Source organism: Clarias gariepinus, chromosome 5 (genome assembly GCF_024256425.1).
Source record: "Clarias gariepinus isolate MV-2021 ecotype Netherlands chromosome 5, CGAR_prim_01v2, whole genome shotgun sequence".
Classification (NCBI taxonomy): domain Eukaryota; kingdom Metazoa; phylum Chordata; class Actinopteri; order Siluriformes; family Clariidae; genus Clarias; species Clarias gariepinus.
The window spans coordinates 29005069-29026980 of record NC_071104.1 but is presented as its reverse complement, the minus strand read 5'-3'; the positions used below and the strand labels follow the sequence as shown (position 1 = coordinate 29026980).

The 21912-nt window shown below is 36.2% G+C and overlaps 1 protein-coding gene across 1 annotated transcript; it reads left to right on the top strand.

Moving 5' to 3' along the window:
* The first annotated feature begins 987 nt into the window (after nucleotides 1-987).
* snx4 (sorting nexin 4) lies at nucleotides 988-21125 on the top strand. The gene is made up of 14 exons (XM_053496693.1): nucleotides 988-1112; nucleotides 2996-3120; nucleotides 7436-7574; nucleotides 7650-7799; nucleotides 9029-9076; nucleotides 9547-9602; nucleotides 9723-9795; nucleotides 12135-12196; nucleotides 12851-12916; nucleotides 13855-13944; nucleotides 14578-14677; nucleotides 16222-16367; nucleotides 16670-16784; nucleotides 19675-21125. The coding sequence occupies exons 1-14, from the start codon at nucleotides 1023-1025 to the stop codon at nucleotides 19720-19722; spliced, it is 1308 nt and encodes a 435-aa protein (XP_053352668.1). The 5' UTR covers nucleotides 988-1022; the 3' UTR covers nucleotides 19723-21125.
* The last annotated feature ends 787 nt before the right edge of the window (nucleotides 21126-21912 follow it).

The window sequence follows — 21912 nt, the reverse complement described above, 5'->3', positions numbered from 1 at the left end:
ATAACTATGAGATCCGCCACATTCTTCCACTCCATCTGACTGAACAAAGTAGTATAGTTTAGGGATTAAGAAGTTAGAAGGTACATAATAGACAATAGAGTGACTACACAGCAGTGTGGATGTCTATGAAAAAAACAGAACAAATGACTACTAAATTAATCATCATCATCATCGGTTTAATTTTTGTTTCAAATTTTAGTCCATGTCAATTACATTTACGTATTTTACAGATGTTTTTATGTTTTTACAAAGAGCACAGTTGCCTTGCACCTCCTGGTTTCGAGTTTGATTCCTGTCTCAAGTATGTGTGTATGGAGTTTGCATGTTCTCCCAGTGCTTGGTGGGTTTCCTCCGGGTGCTCTGATTTCCTTCCACAGTCCAAAGACATGCAGATTAGGCTAATTGGTGTTCCCAAATTGCTCCATAGTGTGTGAATGAATGTGTATGTGTGTGTATGCATGTTGTGATGGATTGGCACCCTGTCCAGGGATATGGTCCAGGCCCCAGGATAATGTGGTATAGGCAGTGTGTGTGTGTGTGTGTGTGTGTGAGAGAGAGAGAGAGAGAGAGAGAGAGAGAGAGAGTGAGTGAGTGAGTGCTTTACTGGGTTACCAACCAAAAGTACCATTGTTTTAACATTAACAATTAGATTTTAGGTTTTTAATTCCTCACTTATTATTGTCAGAACAGAAAACAGTCTAGATGCAGGTCCTTCTGGATCCCTATTATTGATGGGAACATGGTGTCAGTGTTAGTTAGGGACCTCCTGCAGATAGTGTTCACATACAACACAAACACACACACACACACACACACACACACAGTGAGCTAAAATATTCAAATACGTATTTTTCATATTGTCATGTATTTTCCAGCTAAATTAAAGTCTAAGCACCACCGCTACCACTAATAATAATTATTATTATTATTATTATAAAACATGCTGCTTATAATTAACCAATTTACCCAAGTTACTGCCGAGGTGTAATGCGCATGCGCAGGCGAACTCCAGCACAGCGAGGATGATGGCGGATTCGGGAAGTGAAGATATCGCCGTGGTGGGAAACACCGACCTGACGCCTTCCGCGTTAGAAAACAACATTAAAAACACGGTAAAAATGTCGCTACACGTGTCATTAATCATGTTATTTGTCGGGTGAGTTTTCTCGGGGAGGCTGAGGAGAATGAGCAGGCCGTGTGAGAGTCCTCGGGGTCGCCTGATCTCTGACTCGCTACTGCTGGATCACCCTGTGTCTCTCTCTCTGTCTCCCCTGCGAGCGTTAACTGTTCTTTGCTGGCCAGGGCTCTGAAATCATAACCTTGCGACACCAAAGCGTGATTAATGAGATAGATACATGACTTATTTTTTATGAATGGGAGGTCTGGTGTGTGTGTTGCACTGATTGTTTACTTTCTCTCTCTCTCTTAGCTCAGTTTGGCTAATCAGCTGAGCTATGATCTGTCACAACACTGCACTTAGCTAGCTTGCTAACTCAGCAGAGTTTTGCCATTACCAGCATTGTAATGACCTAAAAGTCTAAATTTCACCATTAGTTCAAATGTGTATACTTTTTAATTGTGTTGACTTGTACTTTTAGTTAGGAGGTGTACCTGATTTGTCTTTGGTTCAACGCTAAATGGCTGCAAGACATTAACTGCCTTTAAATTAATTTCAATAGTAATTGGTTTATAATCTGGCTATAGTTAAGTAAGCATCTAAAAATCAGATAATTTTAGCCATTTTTGTTTTCCTTTTTCTTTTTTTTATATTCATATATGGGCTCAGGATTGTGCAGAATAGAGTGACCTATCTTTTTTATAAACTGAATTTTATTTTATTTTAACCAACTATACAAACATAACTGAGCAAAAAAAAAAAAAAAGGCACATAGGCAGAAAAGTAGCATATTTACACATGATCACATGTTTTTCTGGATGTTTTCATTTTTTTCTATGACCAAACAAAATAATAATAATAATAATAATAAAAAAGGAATAATCATAATAATAATATTCTCATTTTGAGAGTTCTAAATTTTTGCAACGTCATTCTCATATTCCAGTAGTGGTAAAATAAAAATGTTATAGAATTAGCCATCACTTTCTGCCTGACGAATCCGAAAACCTAAATTCTCAGTTTAATGTCTGGAGACTCCCCCTCAAAACACACACTGGCAAGGCTTCCATATAAGCACATATTAATTGTCATTGACCTATCCGGTGTTGCTGCCACAGATCTGGCCACTTGGGTTTTAAGTGTTAAATTTATGATGATGTCACAGTGGCGTAGTGGTTAGCGCTGTCGCCTTGCATCTCCAGGATTGAGGGTTCGATTCCTGGCTCGGGTTTGTGCGTGTGGAGTTAACGTGTTCTCCCTGTGCTTGGCAACCTTTGGGTACTTTCTCCAACAGTCCAGCAGGTTAAGCTAACCTGCGTTCCCTATTTGCCCATAGTGTGTGTGTGTGTGTGTGTGTGTGTGCGCTCTGCAATGGATTGGCAACCTGTCCAGGGTGTATGTATTCCGCCTCATGTTCAAAGTCTCCTGAAATAGGTTCCAGATCCCCGCAACCCTGTACACCAGATAAAGTTTAATGGATGAATGAATAATAAAAAAAAAAAAATAGGCTGACTGAGGATTTAATATTTGTCTGACATTCAGGAAGGGTAAGAGCATACAGAGCAGAAAGCAAACCAAAATGTGTACTTCTTTGGTTGTTATACCCAAACAGTGGTGCTCAATGTTGAGAGCATACTAATGTACAGTCAAATTTAAGCATTTCAACTTATTTTAACAACCGAATGATTCTCCCATCTCAAAAAACATACAAACAAAAACTGTATGATGTAAAATCTATTTCTTTCAACAACACAACAAAGCATTTTCAGTACAGATGCACATGTATAACTAATAACAGTAATTCTAGTAAGTATAAGCCTTTTCCTCTTTTTAAGTATACATATTGTTGACACTGAGTTTATGTTGCCATTCTTTCAGATGGTTGAAAAGGGGGCCAATCTTTTGAAGAGGGTGGAGATTAGTGTAGCTGAAGCAGAAAAAAGAACAGGAAAGAATGCAGTCAGCATGCAGGAAACCTACACCGTATACCTAATTGAAACAAGGTACGTTACCTCATGAACCCAAATGTCACCTTTACTCTTTCTGACATTCTTGCTTACTCTTACTTCTCTGACTTACATTCATTATTTCATTTTAGATGCACATTTGCATGTATTGAAATTAAATGAGGTTTTACCATATGCTATAACTGTCTTAAGTAGAGTTGAAATAATAAAACATTAACAGCATGGACGCTAAGCAACAAGCACCAACAAGATCAAGAACTAACGATTTTTTTTTAATTCACCCTTCTAATTGTGTATTATGCTGTGAGTGCATTCATGAATTCCATAAATTCCAATGAAAGTAATATATAAAAATATATAAAAGCAGAGCTAACTTCTGTAAAATCAGTGAGTTAGGATGACTTGTGGTTCCACAGAGGATTTAAAAAGTGTGAGCTGTTGGATATCTGTTTGTCACATCATGTACAGTACTTGTGAGTACTTGTGAGCTTGACCAATCAGCTCTCTTTAAACCTCCGGCTGCAAGAGGTTACAGCATCACTCGGGAATCGAACTTCCGAATGATAGGGCGAGCACTTACCCCTGCCACTTACATTTTAATTGAATTTAACAAAAGACAAAGACATACATTTTTACGACTTGATCTCTTTGTTTTTTTAATACACTTTGTCCATCTGTCAACAAGTTTTCGTATTCCCTCATTAAAAAATGTTTTATGCTGAACTGCTAGCCACGAATGCACTTCATCAGAAGTGAATCTTCTTCCTTGTAGGGCTGCTTTCATTTTCAAAGTCATGGCTGATGATGATTTTCCACAAAATCTACTGTCACTCGTCTATTCAACAGAATTATTTAAATTGTACACCCAGTGTTGTCATTGGATTAAAACAGTATCGTAAAGCGCTAATAATGCAGTGTGGCCAAAATAAGTTTTAATATAACCATATTTTTGACTAATATGTTATTTTATGATGAAATGATTTAACATTTCATTTTGCTACAGTCATTACTACTCTGTGTGTCTATGCTACAGTATGGCATTTAATTTAAATATTTTAAGTGTTTGAAATAGTTTTACAAAATTTACCCAAAGGGAAAGTATATAAAATATTTTCCTTTTCAGACTTTCAGCTTTTGTTCTACTGTTCTGGAATATTATCTCTGTGGTGATAACTTCTTCATCATTCTGTGAGTTACCACTGGTTGCTTGTTAGTGTGCTTGTTAGTTTGGCTAACGTGTGACTGACTTAAGAAATGTTACTTGCTGTACCTGATAAGTCTAGTGATTAAATTCTTAAACTCAGATGCTGCATTCTGGCATGCCTGGACTTTTTTGGACAGCTTTTCTTCTACAATAAGTCCACGACTCACAAGCTTTCGAGTTACGGATTTCTACACATGCGAACGTACTGCGGAGCTATGGACATTTGTAGATGCAAACAAATCGCGCAAATAGCTCACGTTTATTGTACAAAAAATAGACACTGCAGTGCACCAGATACCAATATTTACAATTATATACAATATTAGTATTATATTGGAAATATGAATATCAGCGTGTAAATGAAAGTATATAATTATATGCGTGTGTGGGGGTGCGGGAGAAATGAGTCAGCCTCACCGGTTTCAGTGAATCTGTCGGGAGCATAATGATAGAAAATGGCTGTCCTGTAAAGCTGTCCCAATGTTGAATACTGTAATCCTAATTTCAGAAAATCCTCAATGAGTTCACAGTCTAATACAGCTCTGGGACAAAACAGCATCCGTTCAAGCGCGTAGTAAACACCATGTAGCGTTGTCTCCCCGGGGCTGCCTTTAAATGAGAAGGTTTTGGAGGTTGTGCTGACCATGCTACTTCACCGGGATTCTCCTCGTAATTTGGAGGCGCAGTCTCGCAAGTGTATATTGCAGAACCAAAACACCAAACCTGTGTGTTTGTTTTTTAGATAGGGTGTTAGGCCGACATGCGATTGCCTGATGTTCCGTAGGGTCTGCATCAGCAAGGACTGTTAAAAAGAAGAAAAAAAAAACTTTTTTTTTTTACTTTTTAACTTTTTTTTAAAAATTTTCACATGGAAAGGTTGGAAATGTAATCACTGTCCAGTTATCTGGGAATTCGCACATCAACTTCTGCTTCTAACAACAAAAAAAAAACATTAGCCAACTACAGGGGACACAGGGATCAGCTCTGGATTCACTTTTTAATTCTTGTGTTTGACAGCTTAGCAGGTTACACAACAGTCGTTCAAAGTGGATTCAACTAGAGTGATTGATAACTTTAGATGAAAAAAAACACAAAGAAAGAGGTACATCACTACTTCTGATAAAATTAATTAAAATAAAATCATATTGCATGTTTTGTGTATGCATGGAAACTGCGCTTAAAAAACAATCATAACATAAGTTACTGTTTCTCTCTTGTATTGAGCACTATAGTAATTAAATCAAATAACAAATAACTCGGATCCAAGTGATAATCAGTCCGTCGTACATGAAAAGAGCTGTATGATCATATCATCAGTGTCCTTGAGATGACTAGCGGCCTTCCTGGTCAGGAAGTCTTGAGACATATTTTTTAATTTTTTTACCAACAAAAAAAAACTAACCAAGACCTACCGACCTTTGACATAGTAAGCGCTTTGGGTCATCATACATTAATATGGCTATTTAATTGGGAGATGTATACACATCCTTTCCTTTCACTTGGCACATTTTTTATCACATTTGCCTTTCTGCTGAATCATTTTACTCACTTTTTTTAGGATGAATTTCGGTTGGGTTCTTTTCAATGCAGAAATAATTTTATCAAGAAGATCTCAGTATTGAGCGGGGGGGAATCAACACACAGCCTTATTGTTACAAAGGCCTGTGAAAGGAAACACATTATGGAAATGTGCACATACATGCTACAGAAGGAGCATGACTAGGTTGGCTTTGGGGGAACCGTGTTATAGTGGAAAAACTTTCCTAGCGAGCGTGCATGTTCTGCTTTTCTGCTTTTCCCATTATGTACGTTCTAAGTTCTGCCTTTATTTATTACGTACATTTGTATATATTACTCCACATTCTTCGCATAGTCCAGCCTTTTTATATATATATATATATATATATATATATATATATATATATATATATATATTTATATTATATTATATTATATAAATAAAAGAGGCTGGGATCAGAGCACACGGTCAGCCACACCTGGAGCAGACAGGCTTAAGGACCTAGTTTAAGGGCCCAAGGATGAAGCTGAGTTTTAAACCCTTCAGTTAGTAACTCTGAGCCTTACCATACCACACACTGAGCTGGAAAACCATAAACCTAGCCATTACTGGAACTGTATCAAGGTTCAGTTTTGCTTTGCCTCTCTTGATTTCTGTCACTATTATAAATCCACAAGAGGGGATTTGCCCTTAAAATATTTTTTCATATATTAATATTATTGATATATTATATTCATATTTATAAAAAAAACAAAAAAAAAAAAACAGCATATACATGGCTCTGCTTTTTTTTTTTTTTTTTTTGGATCTTGCTTTTGTGTTCCCCTTTCGAGCATTTAAAATCCTGAATTATTATTTCATGTACCCCTCATATACATGTCCCTCTCTCACCTTGACTATCTCTGTATCTCTCTTTCTGTGTCTTTGCCAAATATGGTATTAGTCTAGTGCATTTATACTAAAATAGTTTGTTCTGTAAAGCTGTGATAACTAGTAAAACAAAACATGAATGTTCTGTTTTTTTTCTTTCTGATTTTATACATTAAAACATAACTTTTTTTTTTTTTTTACAATGCTAAATGTGAAATAGAACTTAAAATAGGCGAGACAAAACTGTAGGGTGATAAATTTACAGTAATGTCTAGGCTTGTAAACCGTCCACTGCACATCAGAATTAAACATGTAAGATGATTTTATAACTTCTTAAAATGTCAGATTTAATTTTCAAGTCAGAGTCAGCTGAAATTCACATTGTCATTTACGGTACTGTTTTATTTAAAGGTTAAGTTAAATTGTCCCAAAACGTTATCATTGGAAAGATGCACATCAAACCCTTATCGATGCACTGGATCATGCTGCTGTTTTCATTTTGGTGAAGTGTATGCATGTGTGTCAGTGTGTCTCTGTGTACTATGCTTTCCCATAAACAAATATGCATAAATCTAAAATAACTATAAGATAAGGTTTTTTACCAGTTGATAGCATATTTCCAATTCCCTTTCTCCATTTTCAAAATGCACTTTCATTTTGTTATAATTCTGTTAAATTCTTTTTTGCAGATTATCTTCTGCCCTAATTTAACTTTTTAATTGCACAATTAAAATCTAGTTGTATTCTTTTCTCTGAAGGCCAGTTGATGCCTCCTCTGAGGGAACCAATCCTGCCCCTGACTCTCTGTGGAGGCGCTACAGCGAATTTGAGCTTCTCAGGAACTATTTGTTAGTCACCTATCCCTTCATAGTTGTCCCTCCTTTGCCTGAGAAACGGGTAAGTGAAGATTCTTATTTGCGTGCATGCAGGTGTTTGTGGGATTGTGGCTGATTGTGTTTACTGTTGTTGCAGGCTGAATTTGTGTGGCACAAACTATCTGCAGACAACATGGATCCGGACTTTGTGGAAAGGAGAAGGGTGGGGCTAGAGAACTTCCTGCTCCGGGTTGCCTCCCACCCCGTTCTGTCTAATGACAACATCTTCTACTCCTTCCTCACTGAGGTAACATGAGAAAAGTTAATCAATGACCTAATTTATCTAATAGTCTTTTAGCAAGCAGTTTATAGGCTATGTACTCGAAGTATATCGTCACTTCAATGCTATCCATAGCTCAGTTTTCTTTATTGAATAATAATTTGCTTTACGTGGCTGTTTCAGGTCAGAAAAGTCAGTATAAAGAACATTTTGTTAAAGAACCCCTCAACATGTTTGAGTGACCCTATGAGACTGACTGTTTAGTTACTTAAAGAACATTTGCTCACTGTGGAAGCATGGAAGTCCATGTTGTACATGGAGCATGATTGGTTTTCATGCAGTATTTAATGATATGTTCAGGGGAAGTTCAGGGAAAGATATTTTAGCTTATCAACCTTACAGCTCCAGTTTCCCCAGTTTGAACCTGAGTTCAAATATTGTGTTTGAGTTTTGTGTCTATTTGGATTTGCTCTGACATGAGTTGGTGGTTCCTCTAAATTGACCCGGATGTGAGTGTGTTAGTGTGTGTGTTAGTGTGTGTGTTAGTGTGTGTGTTAGTGTGTGTGTTAGTGTGTGTGTTAGTGTGTGTGTTAGTGTGTGTGTTAGTGTGTGTGTTAGTGTGTGTGTTAGTGTGTGTGTTAGTGTGTGTGTTAGTGTGTGTGTTAGTGTGTGTGTTAGTGTGTGTGTTAGTGTGTGTGCGCGCGCGTTAGCCTGATATGGACTGATGTATCATCCACTTGTGTATTTCCGATGACCTCCCCATGGTTCCTGGAATAAATTTCCCGGCAAATACCCTGACCATAATAACCGGATAAATAAATTTAAAAGAATGAGACCTTGAAAATAGCTTATCAGTCTGGAGTTTAATACTCGAATTTAGAATTTTCTTCAGTTCCCTGTTACAGATTAAAGAACTGTGTGTGTGTGTGTGTATGTGTGTGTGTGTGTGTGTGTGTGTGTGTGTGTGTGTGTGTGTATATATATATATATATATATATATATATATATATATATATATATATGAATAATGAATATTTAATGAATACATTATATATGAAAACTATATATATTCATTAAAACAGAGAGACAAACAGAGACATGTTTTTATGATTAAATCCTTTCAATGAAATTAATCTTGTTTTGTTTCCACAGCAGAATTTGATCCGTTGGTTACGTTATCACAGTGTATCACTTTATGCTCTTATGACCATGATGGTTTTTGTCAATGTCAAAACTATATCCTCTCTACACCACAGGAACAGTCTTGGAAGGAAGTTGTGCTAGAGACTGGATTTCAGGCAAAGGTATTCCATTAGTGATTTATGTCTGTTTGTTCTTATGCCCTTTCTGATTCTGAGAACCTTTATAATCCTTGGAACTAAATTATTTGAACATATTCTCTGCATCATGTGTTTCTAATCACAACTTTTATATGCAGCGGTCATGCGGAGTTGGCCCGAATATGCATCATTACTGTGTAATCCTTCTGAGCATGACTAGAAATATAAAAGTGTAATGGCACCAGGCAGTTAAAGTGCTACTAATGTGTAGAAATGTTTATTACTGTAAGCAAGTTTGTATAAACAGCATCAGCAAGTCTGTCAGGATCATATCAGAGGGAGCCAGCAGTGTTCATTCTTTCTACACAGCTAACTATGTATATTAGTATTTGGGTGGTTGTTAGCTTCCATTCCTTTATAGGTTTGAGTTTTACAGGCTTACAAAAACAGGTGCACAAACATCGAAAGTACTGCAGTTCTTTCTTTTTTTTAAGGCTGATTCGAGGTTGAAGGCTTTAAACGCTACATTCAGGGTGAAGAATCCTGACAAGTGAGTGATGTACAAAAAGTAGTTTTTCCCATAAATTCTATTGTATTTTTAAGGTAAAAGAGGGCCGTTTAGCCAGTATTGTGATGTATACAAGTCTTTCTCCCCCTCTCTCCCTCTTAGGAGGTTTGCAGATATGAAGCACTACGGAGATGAGCTCCATGCTGTTATATCACAGCTGCTGCGTGTGAGAGCAGTGAGTACTAACAGCTTCCACACACACACAAACTACAAAATACTCCATACAGATAGTGCCTCTCTGCAAGGCTTACGTCAGATCGAATAATATTGGCATCCTGATGAGTGCAGTTTTCGGATTCTGGTTCATTTTGCATGAGTGTGAATGAAAATGACCACATGTTTGTTTGAGAAATGAAACAGCAACGTGCAGCAGCTAGTTTATATTGTGGAACTGACAGTACGAAAAATAACGCAAACATTATTTTCCTTTTTTTTTTGAAACAATGAATTAATATGAAGCTAATTGAAATATCTGCCAATATCACAAATTGCCTGTCTAATATGCAACAGGAACTTAAATACATTTAACATTCATTTTAGCATTTAGCCATTATCAAATTATTTTATTAATGCGTGTGAGAAATTGGATAAACAAAAGCTATTGTGTGTTTTTTATTATTTTTTTGTTTGCAAAATAAATGTTTTTTTTCTCACAGTGAGAGACTGTTTAAAGAAATTTGCAACAGGTTATACAGTATAAGACTGAGCTGCCAGTATTTTAGCAAAAACTTCCATCCATTCAGATAAAATTTGCTCATCGTTGGAAGCAGATTTTGGAAAAGCAGACTATCTTTCAGTGAAGTGAGACATGGGCTGTAGCATGGATTTATAGAGATTTTTCACAGGAGAGTGCATCACACTACAGTAAAAAAAAAAAAAAAAATCTGGTGATTTCACATTTGTCTTTATTACAATTGTCTCTAAAAAATTTGTTTATCTTGTGTGAGGAGCCAAAAGTAATTTAGAATATTATGCGTTTGAAACAGAACTGTCAGAAAGCATCACTCAAGTTAGATGACCATTATTTGTCACTTATTGTAATATAGTGACCCACTCTTTATAACTATATAGAATTACAGGTTTCTTTTGTTTATTCTATATTGAACAGTGGGTAGCTAATTTAGTGATGGTATAATTATAAATTCAGAAGGCTTGTTTTGGTCAGCTGCAATGTGTCTTGTTGCGTAAAACTAAATATAGATTAAAAGTTAAGTGCTTAAAGCCCCCATGTACGAGATATTATTGAAAAAATATATAATCATCACTTTGTGATGAAAATGCACTGAGGTGCTACTGCATTTAAAAGTTATACAAGTCAAACCCTGCGTCCCAACTCCCCACCTTCTTGGAACAGGGGCAGGACTGTATGGGGCAAGTGGTATTGGTGAATGATTTTATGTACAGTTTCTGCAGATAGATGTTTCCCTTCCATAATTTGGTGAATATTTTCAAGAATAAGGCGCTCTGCTCCCTAATTGTTCACGGTAACGTTTGCTAGTGGCCTAATGGCTTTCTTTAAAATGTTTGCACCATTCAAGTGGTGTGGTTGCTGTGAGTAAGTGTCTTATTGTAATGTGCTCAAAGTCTTCTTGATGTGAATCAGTTTTACTGCTTCATTTCCAAGTAATCCCAGTTTGATTTGAATGCCCATCTTCTATAGATAAAAGTGTGTGGCCAGCTCTCCATCCGTACTGTAATGTGGGCAATCCCCAAACTTTTGCAACAAAGGCCTAAACCTGTTTTGACATGGCCGTGTACCTGTGGACTAAGTAATCTGTGAAGACGTAGTTTGCCAAGGTTGAAGTGGAAAACTTGAGTGGCTTGTAAACAACCCTGACTTCATTCTCACTGAACACTGTTGAGATGAGTTGGAATCCTGGCTTTAGCCCAGGCCTGCTTCTCTGACATCAGTACCTTACTAACACTCTCTTAGCTGAAGGAGCAAAATCCCCAGAAATCTTGAGGAAAGCCTCACCAGAGTAGTTGTGGTTATTATAGAAAAAAATAAATGGGGTTTTCAAAGAGCATGCATGATTGTGATGATCAGGTGTCTACAAAGGTTTGGCCATGTAGTGTTTTTGTGCATAGTATCGATAGCTCTGGATTCACATGGTTAATCTTATACCATATATGGGGCGGGGGGCTTTATCATATGTCTATCTTTATATTATTGTTATAAGATTGTGGATTTCCCACATTTACCTCACTTTGTGCCATTAAAACACAATTACTTTTTCATTTTGTCTTTAAAATTGTACTTGGATACAATTGATTAAAATGAAAAGTTTAAAGTTAGTTTTTGAAAAATGAGCATCACTAACCCCACTCTTTTTTTCTGGTAAATTGGGCTAAATGATGCTATTTATGCAAGTAGTTTGTTATGAAATTACCACGGTTTATAAAATTGTGGTGAAATTAGTGCTTTATTTACTAATGATTCACATCTTGTTATGATTTATATTAACTGTATGTTGGAGTTGATGAGGTAATAAGCTAAGTAAATTCTTTACTTAGAGAGTGGCTGATCGTCTTTATGGCGTCTACAAAGTACATGGAAATTACGGCCGAGTCTTCAGGTAAGCATTCGACACATCAGCTGTGTGCACACTGAACAATGATTTTTGCCTGGTTTATCATCATCATACAATAGAGTTCAATAATGTCTGTTTTGCTGTGTAAGGTGTTTATGCATAATGATTGTAATCACCATTTTACCTTCCAACACACATCCATGTTGAGTGCGTGTTGGAAATGAACGCAATAATTTGTTAATTTAAGCTTTTATTTATTCAAGGGCAAAAACCACATAGTGTCCAAAAACATGTCTAACCCTTTTAAACTGGGTATTGAGTATGTTTTTTTTTAACTGGACTGTACCCTGATAAGGTTTTAATCACATGTCTTTATACAGTCCTTTCTGAAAGTATCGAGGCCAACGTGTCAATGTTTCTCAGGTGATCTGAGCAATTAGATTTAGATTGGTTTTAAATGCACCTTGAGTGCGTCTAATCTCAATAAACTTATAATTCTAATAGTCACGCCACGTTACACGACCAAGTATGACAGGCATTAACATGTTTGTTATTGATGTTTTAATGTTACTCATTTTGTGTGATCTGTTCTTATGTTAAGTGTAAATGAACCTGAAACTTGAACCAAATTAAACACGGTTGAAAAACATTTCAAACAGTATCATATAATTGCTTGTGGTGTTAATTTTTTCTGGACAGTGAGTGGAGTGCTATTGAAAAAGAGATGGGAGATGGACTGCAGAGTGCAGGACATCACATGGATGGGTACGGTTATTTTGCGCACACACACACACACACACACACACTACTTCCTTCTTAATAGGGAGTTGCCGTACTTTTATGAGCAGCTCTTGTGCGGCCTTCAAAGGATTAGTGCAGGGTTGTGTTGCAACAGTTATGTATGATGCCCTGCGGCACACTAATCTGATTCTCCGTCCAAAGCTATAAAACACATTTGTGTGACTGATTTGAAAAAGTTTAGGTTTCCAGGAAGTCTTGCCCTCTCCTCCTCCTCTCCTCACCTCACCTCCTGTTCCTCTGATCCCTCTAACATGTAACAAGGAAAGTGAGCCCTTGAAGGAGTTGCATTTCACTCCGGTTAGCCGTCAGCTAATCTGTGCACTGCTTCAACGGGCAGTAAATTTTTCAGACGTTTTGCATCTTTAACGAGATGTTAGAGCAGCTTCCAAGATTCACGCTTTTCTCCTGACTTTAGACAGGCAACTCTTGTCTGTTGTGTGGTGCCTTTTTTTCCTCTTAAGGTTTACAGATCACGCCACTCAGCTGTGGGGTCAGAGGTCCTCCATATAGCGCTCAGGCAGCTGCCAGTCGGACTGTGCGAAACGGAAACAGTCCGTCAGTCATCAGGCTTATTTGAAGGCTTTTAAGGCACCCTGGATCGTGTTACTTTAGTCAGACTCCCTTGATTGTGACTGGTCTTGAGGTGTCCTTAGGCACCATAATATTGTTTCTTGTCGTAAAGGTTGATTTTGTAATGAAATAGACTGGAATGTGATTAAAATAAGGGGTTATTGTTTTTTTTGTTTTTTTTAATGCTGCTATATGCTCTCTTGTTTCTGTTGTAGAGTAAATTAATAGAAATATATTAGTTAAAGTGAACTTCCGCAAAGCTTTACACATTTGTATATTTGCATATTCCCTCACTAGTACTCTTGAGCAAATGAAATATTATCTCTTGGCAGGTATGCTGCTTCTGTAGATGACATCCTGGAGGAGGAGGAACACTATGCTGACCAGCTAAAGGAATACCTTTTCTATACTGAGGCTTTAAGGTTTAGTATACCCAAAAAATCTTATGATTTTAAAAGTAATACATCTGTTACATTGTAGTTTACTTGAGTCCAAAGCATTTAAATGTCAGGTCGTTCTCTTGTATGGAATTATATTTATAATATGTTTGTCTATCGTTTCTGAATGCACATGAATAAGGAATCTCGCACAAGATCATGGCTTCTGTCTGTGATCGGTGGGCTTGCATGACTTTTAGCAGCAGATTTTATGCAGCACTTTATCTTGTATGATTAATACAGTAAAACTTGTAATCAGAGTGGTTGAAAAAGAGTGATGGTACTGCTCTTAAAAGATGTGCTACGTATAGTATATAGTTTTAAATAGCAACTCCAGATGTGTTGGATTAAAGGGCACATATGCTTTCAGAGCAGCATTAAAGGTTTTCAGGAGGTTCTTTCACGCAGGTCTTGTCTCTTCTATGATGGTAAAAGGGTATTAACGTCATGGTATGGTACCTCAAATAGCTTAAATTTAAATGGTTTCAATTAATATTTGGTTTCAAATATCATTTAATTATAATTTTCAGAAATTTTTTTATATTTTCTGCAAATCTGCACCATTTAGCTGGATGTTTTCTTAGTTTTATTTGTTGTCTTGGCTTCATGTCTCTGCAGGGCGGTGTGTAGAAAGCATGAGCTTTGTCAGTTTGAACTGGAGATGGCCGCCCAGGATCTGGCCTCCAAGAAACAACAGCGAGAGGAACTGTCTACTGGGGTAAGTCTCCAGCAACTTAAAAAAAAAAAAAAGAAACACGCCTTTGCACTGACTAGCAGTGTCAACACATGATGTGAGCTGTAGCATAGGGATTCCCCCTTCAGTCCAAGCTGTTTGTTTTTCTGCCTCAGACCAGAGAACTCAGTCCCAGCATGACTTTTTGGAACCAGTGACATTCATGTAGATTTAAAAAAAAATTATGATATTTTTTTTTATAGGAAGCTGTTTAAAAACTGTTTGAGACATGGAAGTGCAAATTCTTATTACAGGTTTGAAAGAGGAGTTTTATTTATGGATGAATTTCACCAGTTAGGACTGAAAAAAAGGGCATTAAGTCCTTTTTTTTATTGGTTAGTATTTACTGGGGCTGGGTAGAGAAATTTGGTACCCATGAACAAACTATGAACTTTTTGTCTGATTTTCAATACTTCGTACCAAATTACATAACATTAGATTATTAAGACCACCAGAAAAAGGAAAAAGGAAGGAACAAGAGCGGATAAACATTGCAGAGGATGAGGATAGTGTACAACTGTACTACAGAAAAGTTGACAAGACTACATTCTGGTACAATAAATTCCTTACATCATGATGATGTTGATGATGATTTTGCTATTATGAAGATTATAAATAATATGATTATTATGTCATACCTGCACCTTCAGCACCACACCTTCCACATTCTTACTTAACCCACTGGTTTTTGTTGGTTAAAGCATCAAGATTATTGCACTTTTTAAATGCATGAAAAAATTAATGCAGAGATGAGAAATTGGGAAAGTACCTACTACCACACAGAAAAACATGTTTTCTTTGAGGACACATTAACAGGAAAGCAGATTACCGATCAGTTTTCCAACTATGAAATCTTTTATCTCTCTGAATGCATATATTTTATCAACATGAGCATATAAGCTAATTAATTATCTTTAGGTTTCATAAATGATGTGTAAAAATTGCTGAAAACCAATTGTCTACAAACAGTCAACTATGATGTTTTCGTATCAGCTTTTAGTCTTTCACAGAGAAACCACAGCAGAAAAGTCACAGAGAGGACTCGCGTTGGAGGAGAAATGAATAGCTCAGAGCCATTACCAAATAAATTGTTATAGTCATATTTTTGGCACTGTTATCAAGTTGATTATTATATATATATATTATATATAATATACTTTTTTCTTCTTATTATTATTTTTTAAATGATTCCACACCCTTAGCATTGCCAAAGAAAGTTAAGGTGGCATGCCTCTGGCAGGTAAAGAGCACTTAACATGAGGCAGAAAATCTACAATACACACAACAACAGAGCAAAAACAACCTAATTTAAACAAATGTAAGGAGGTTTAACTGCAACAAGAATACAATATACAAAATGTATGAGAAAAGACAATATAAGTAAATGTAAATATTTCACTGTGCTGTCATGGAATGTAAAGAGAAAATGTATTATTTGACTATGATATGATGATATGGTATATTAGAAGTGTCCTTTTAAAGCACATTTTAACACACTTTATTAAAATACATCCTTGATTTTGTTGCAGACTATAAGGACCTTCTCTCTCAAGGGGATGACCAGTAAGCTGTTTGGCCAAGAGACTCCTGAGCAGAGGGAGGCTAAGATGAAAATTCTGGAGACTCAGATTGAGGAAGGAGAGGAGATTGTGAAAGAGAGGAACACTGAGTGCGAGTGAGCATTCTGCCCTTTTCCCATGTCTGTCTTAATAACCTGGGTATGAGCGGAATTATAGTACAAGCCCTCCCATGCTCTTATCTTCGGAAAACTCATTTTAGTAGAAGCCTAACAGCGTTCTTTTGAAAATTTTTTTTTTTTTTTTAACAAGGTACTTTTTAAATTGCTAAAGATTTTTTTCACATGGGTGACGTTTTACACACTATTCTTTAATTTCTCAGCAATAAATTCTAAATAGGGTGCACTCTTGATTCTTAAATCTGCATGAGAACTGAAGTTAGCATGCTCTTTATTTGTAGAGAGTTTGTGAAGAATGCTTGGGTGGATGTTGAGAGGTTTAAAGAGCAGAAAGACCGTGACCTCAAAGAAGCTCTTATCAGTTATGCCATTATGCAAATCAGCATGTGTAAAAAGGTGAGTGGCACAAATTTTTATATATATTTATGTGTGTATGTGTATATGTACGTATGTATGTATATGTATATATATATATATATATATATATATATATATATATACAGTCGTGAAAAAATTAGGACATGAAAGCCTTGGTGTTTTGTAACATTTCTTAATATATAGATGTTTAATCTTAATGTTAACAATACTGAGAGATTAAAGTAATTTAACTAAACAATTAAAACTGAAGGAAATATTTTAAGATCTTCTGTAATTTTAATTCTGCAAAATGCATATTCTAACAGAGGAAAAAGTTAAGGCACCCTCATTTATTCCCACTTAAAATGGCTCAAATCACACACAGGTGGATCACACCAGGTGCACATGATTCGTAGATCATTAATCAGATTTTTAAATGAGGCTTGCCCTATTTAAACCTCAGACATTGATATATTTATTGCTCCTTAAAGGTCACCAAAAACCCTAAAATGTCATCAGGGGACCTACTCCAGGCTCTGACTACTGTTAATGTGAAAGTGCATGCCTCTACAATTAGAAAGAGACTTCCATGGGAGGTGTGCAAGGAGGAAACCTTTGCTCTCTAAGAGAAACATCAAGGCCAGACTGATGTTTGCCAGAGAGAATGTTGACAAAGACTTGAGGACTTCTGCAATAATGTTCTTTGGACAGATGAGTCCAAAATTGAGGACATGTTTGGCATAAACTAAAGACAGCATTTCAGGAAAAGAACTTCATACTAACTGTGAAGCATGGAGGTCGAGGTACTGTACCAGGCAACAAGACAGTGACCTAAAACATACCAGTAAACCAACCAAGGACTGCCTGAAAATGAAGAAATGGAGAGTCCTGGAATGGCCGAGTCAAAGCCCAGATCCTGATTCCATTGAGATGCTGTGGGGTGACTTAAAACGGGCTTTACATGCAAGAAACACAGGAAACATCTTACAGCTAAAAGAATTCTGCATTAAGGAGTGGGGAAAACTTTCCTCAGAACGATGTCAGAGACTGGTAGATGGCTATAAAAAGCATCTCACTGCAGTTATTTCAGCCAAAGGGGGTAACAATAGCTATTAAGGGGTAGTTATATTGTCCTAACTTTTTCCTCAGTTAGAATATGCATTTTGTAGAATAAAATTTACAGAAAATCTTGAAAAGTCTTTTCTTCAATTTAACTTCAATCTCTGTGTTGTTTACATTGAGATTAAATATCTATATATATTAAAAAATGTTAAAGATTTTCATAGGATGTCCTAATTTTTTCACATGACTGTATATATACACACACATGGCGGAACCTTGGATTGCAAATAACTTGGTCAGTGAACTTTTTTTTTAATATACATTTTAACTTGATAATTGAACGAGGTCTTGGCATACAAGTAGTACACATGCGCTTTGCCTGCCAAGCGTCAGGTGATCACAACTGTGCCAATTGTCCTTCTCTCTCATGCTGTGGGATTGTGGGTAATCGTCTCCCATGCTTGGTCTCACTGCGCATGCGTCACTTGTATAGTCAACATCTGTACGTGCGTGTACTGTTTGTTTATTATAACATTGTGACCAAGTGTGTGTGCGTGTAAAGCATTTTATGAATCTGTTTAACGACAATGCAATGTCACATCTCCGCAAAATCCTCAAAAGGAGGCAAAAGCAAGCGTCATAAGAGGTTGCTTGTTTAGGAAGTTTGCCGACAGAGCAGTGTCTGTTAGTGTGTGTTTGTAAAAGTTGTCCCTTCTCTTCTCTATTGTCTTACTTTGGCCACAATTCTTTTCAAAGGTAAAGTGCAGGTTCATTTCTTTCATTTTTACATTATGAATATTTTTGGGTTGTGGAACGAATCATCTGAGGTTTCATAATTTCTTGTGGGAAATTTGCTTTGATATACAAGTGCTTTGATATACAAGCACACTTCTGAAACGAATTATGCTTACAATCCAAGGTTTCACTGTGTGTGTGTGTGTGTGTGTGTGTGTGTGTTTTTTGCATGTTTGTCACACCTAAATGAATTGGATCATCAAACTAATTTTAATAGTACACAAGGATAACCAGTTGTTTTTAAATGATGATTTCATTTATTACGGGGAAAAAAACTGTCCTAACCTACCTAGCCCTATATGAAAATGTAATTGCCCCTAAACCTAATAACTGGTTGTGCCACCCTTGGCAGCAACAACTGCCATCAAAGATTTGTAGTAACCCGGAATATGTCTTTTACATAACTGTGGAGGAATTTTGGCCCACTCTTTGCATACTTGTTTTAATTCAGTCACATTGGAGGGTTTTTAGGCATTGACTAGGCCACTTAAAAATCTTAATTTTGTATTTTTTTTGAGCCATTCAGTGGACTTGCTGGTGTGTATTGGATCATTACTTTTTCACAATGGGACAGGTATGTTTGGACAGGTTTTTTTCACTTAATAAATTTAAAAACTGCATTTTGTATTTACTTGGGTTATCTTTGTGTAATAATACATTTTGGTTATTAATCTCAATCGTGCGACAAATATGCAAAAAATATATTTATTAGATAATTATAATAATAATTAAAATAAGATTCGTTTTACGGCACTTGAGTTTTATCCAAGTAAACAGTTACTTTACAATTAGGAATAAGACAGGAAGCTAGAGCAGCAAACAAGTTGATTTAGTCTTTGAATGATTTATTCTCATTTTTGTTGCTTTTGAAATGTAATATCGCAACAGCATGTCCCGAAACCTCATTTGGCCCCAAATGAAAGAAAATAGAGATGTAGTATTTGGAAATGATGAAACCTACAAGGCTCAGTGGCAATATATGCAAACAGTCTACAAATGACTGTGGCTTTAACCTCTAATTAAGTGGCATCTCATTACTTCCAAACCGCTGTTTTTTCCCCCCACTCTGTAGGGAATTCAAGTGTGGAATAACGCTAAAGAGTGCTTCAGCAAGATGTGAGTTGTGCTTCAAGCCAAGTTTCAGCACAGAGCCAAACAGCTGTACAAACTTCTCAGGGTAAGAGTGCTGATATCGGATCAGTTTTTATCTTCCATCTTCCAATGAATACAAGTGGATGGACCGAACTGATTCAAAATCAGCACTCTTGCAGAGGCACTTGGTATGCGTGAGCCCTAATCACAATCATGGGGGTGCGTCAGATTATTATTTTTTTTTTTTGCTGCATCAGTTAACCATAAAATTTGTTATATTTTGAAAATCTTAAAACATGAATAGAAGGGATAAATGATTATTATATTTATTGAAAATAATGTTTACAGCTCTCATGTTTCCATACTGAGTATTGACTCATTTAATATTCAGAAATCTTGTGCAAGGAATTATGTTCTTGTCAGTAATAAGATTGATGTAAATTATTTATGCCAGTCATAGACAATGGACTGATGGAGAGTTTGCTGAACTTACAATATCATAACTTTAAAAAAAAAACTAATTTCAGTTATTCATGTTAAAATCTCTCTTAGTGTATGTTTTATATATCTTAAGAAAAAAACCCAGCAGTACAGTTGTGTCAAATATTTGCCGTAAAAGAGATTCATTTGTGGCAGCCAATTGGTACTGGAAAGCTGCGAAACAGCTTTGCATCCTAATTGAAAGATTAAGGAGGCATAATTCTGTATAGCAGCTCTCTAATAATATTCAATTATATTACTTTTGAAAATATGGAATGTCTCCTTTCTATTGAAACATTAAAGTATAAACCAAGTTTTTTATTACATGTACCAGAGACAACAAGAGGTCACATTCCTCTTTGAAAGTAAAGCAAGCAGGCTTATTGATGTTTGGTAGAGTTGTTCTCACATGGCCTCCAGCTGTAATCTCAGCCCTGATGTTTATCCTAACATACTGTACACTCATCATTAGCGCTGTCTGCCTGCTGCACTCTTAAACACAAACTGTTTATAACTGCTCACCCACACCCTTTTTATGCTTCAGTTAATAGGAAATATGCATGTCTGCTGTTTATGCCTTATCCAAAACCTTATGTTGCATTTTTCTTTGTGGCAGCAGTTTCCCCCTATGAACGCCAGGTTTGTCATTTGGGATGAAGTGTTCGTCAGTGTTTTAATATTAATCTGGCTGAAGGAACAGGAAGCTCATGCAGGAAGAGGGGGATATAATAATTTCCTCATTTAACAGTTGTGTGTGTGTGTGTGTGTGTTTGTGTAAGTGTGTATATATATATGAGCCTGTCAAGCTCCAGATCCAGACCCATTTTATAATCAAATAATGTTGAGATGATAGTTTTTTCACTACAAATATGGGAAATATTGGTAGTATAAATTTCTGTTAAAAAATTTATTGTGCATACACTAATAAACTTGGAATTTTCTAATATTTGATGTTTGTGTTTCTGCTTGTATCATTATACCTTTTATATACTGTTTTTATTGTTCTAACTTTACAGAAGTTATTTTAATACTGTCCTGAGAATTATAGCTATACTATAGCTCAAAAATAGTGTTGTTTACACAAAAACATGAGTGACTAGTGTCCTATGCTAGATTTTGAGATATTTGAACCAATTTAAAAGGCAACGTAGGGTTGTGTGCGAGTGTTTGGGTAATCTTCCAATTTGTGTAAGTTATTATTATTTTTGTTAATTGTCCAACTAATTTTTATAGTATGCATTTAATCGACATAATTTTCATGGTATGTAATGAATTACACATAGACCAGTGTGGACATTATATATCAATGAGATTTATTACTTACCTATACACACTAATTAGTCATAACATTTAAAACAACTGCCTAATATTATATAATTGTATTATTAAATGTATTATGTATTATGCCTAATATTGTGCCACCAGACAACTGATGAACAGACTCCACTAGACCGCCGAAGGTATGCTGTGGTATCTGACACCAACCTGTCAGTAGCAGATCCTTTTAGTCCTGAAAGTAGGGCCTTCATGGATTCATGGCCTTATGCTCTGATTGAGATGTGAGGAATTAAAAGCCAAGTTGAACTCTTCAACTTTGAACTCTTTCTCCTGTTCTTTAAACTATTTAAAATATCCTTTGCAGCGTGGCACGGTTTGGTGGTGGATAGGGGTCAACAGGGGCAAGCTGTAATGCATTGTATGCTTTGACACTTTTCTATTATGGCCAGAATGAACTTTT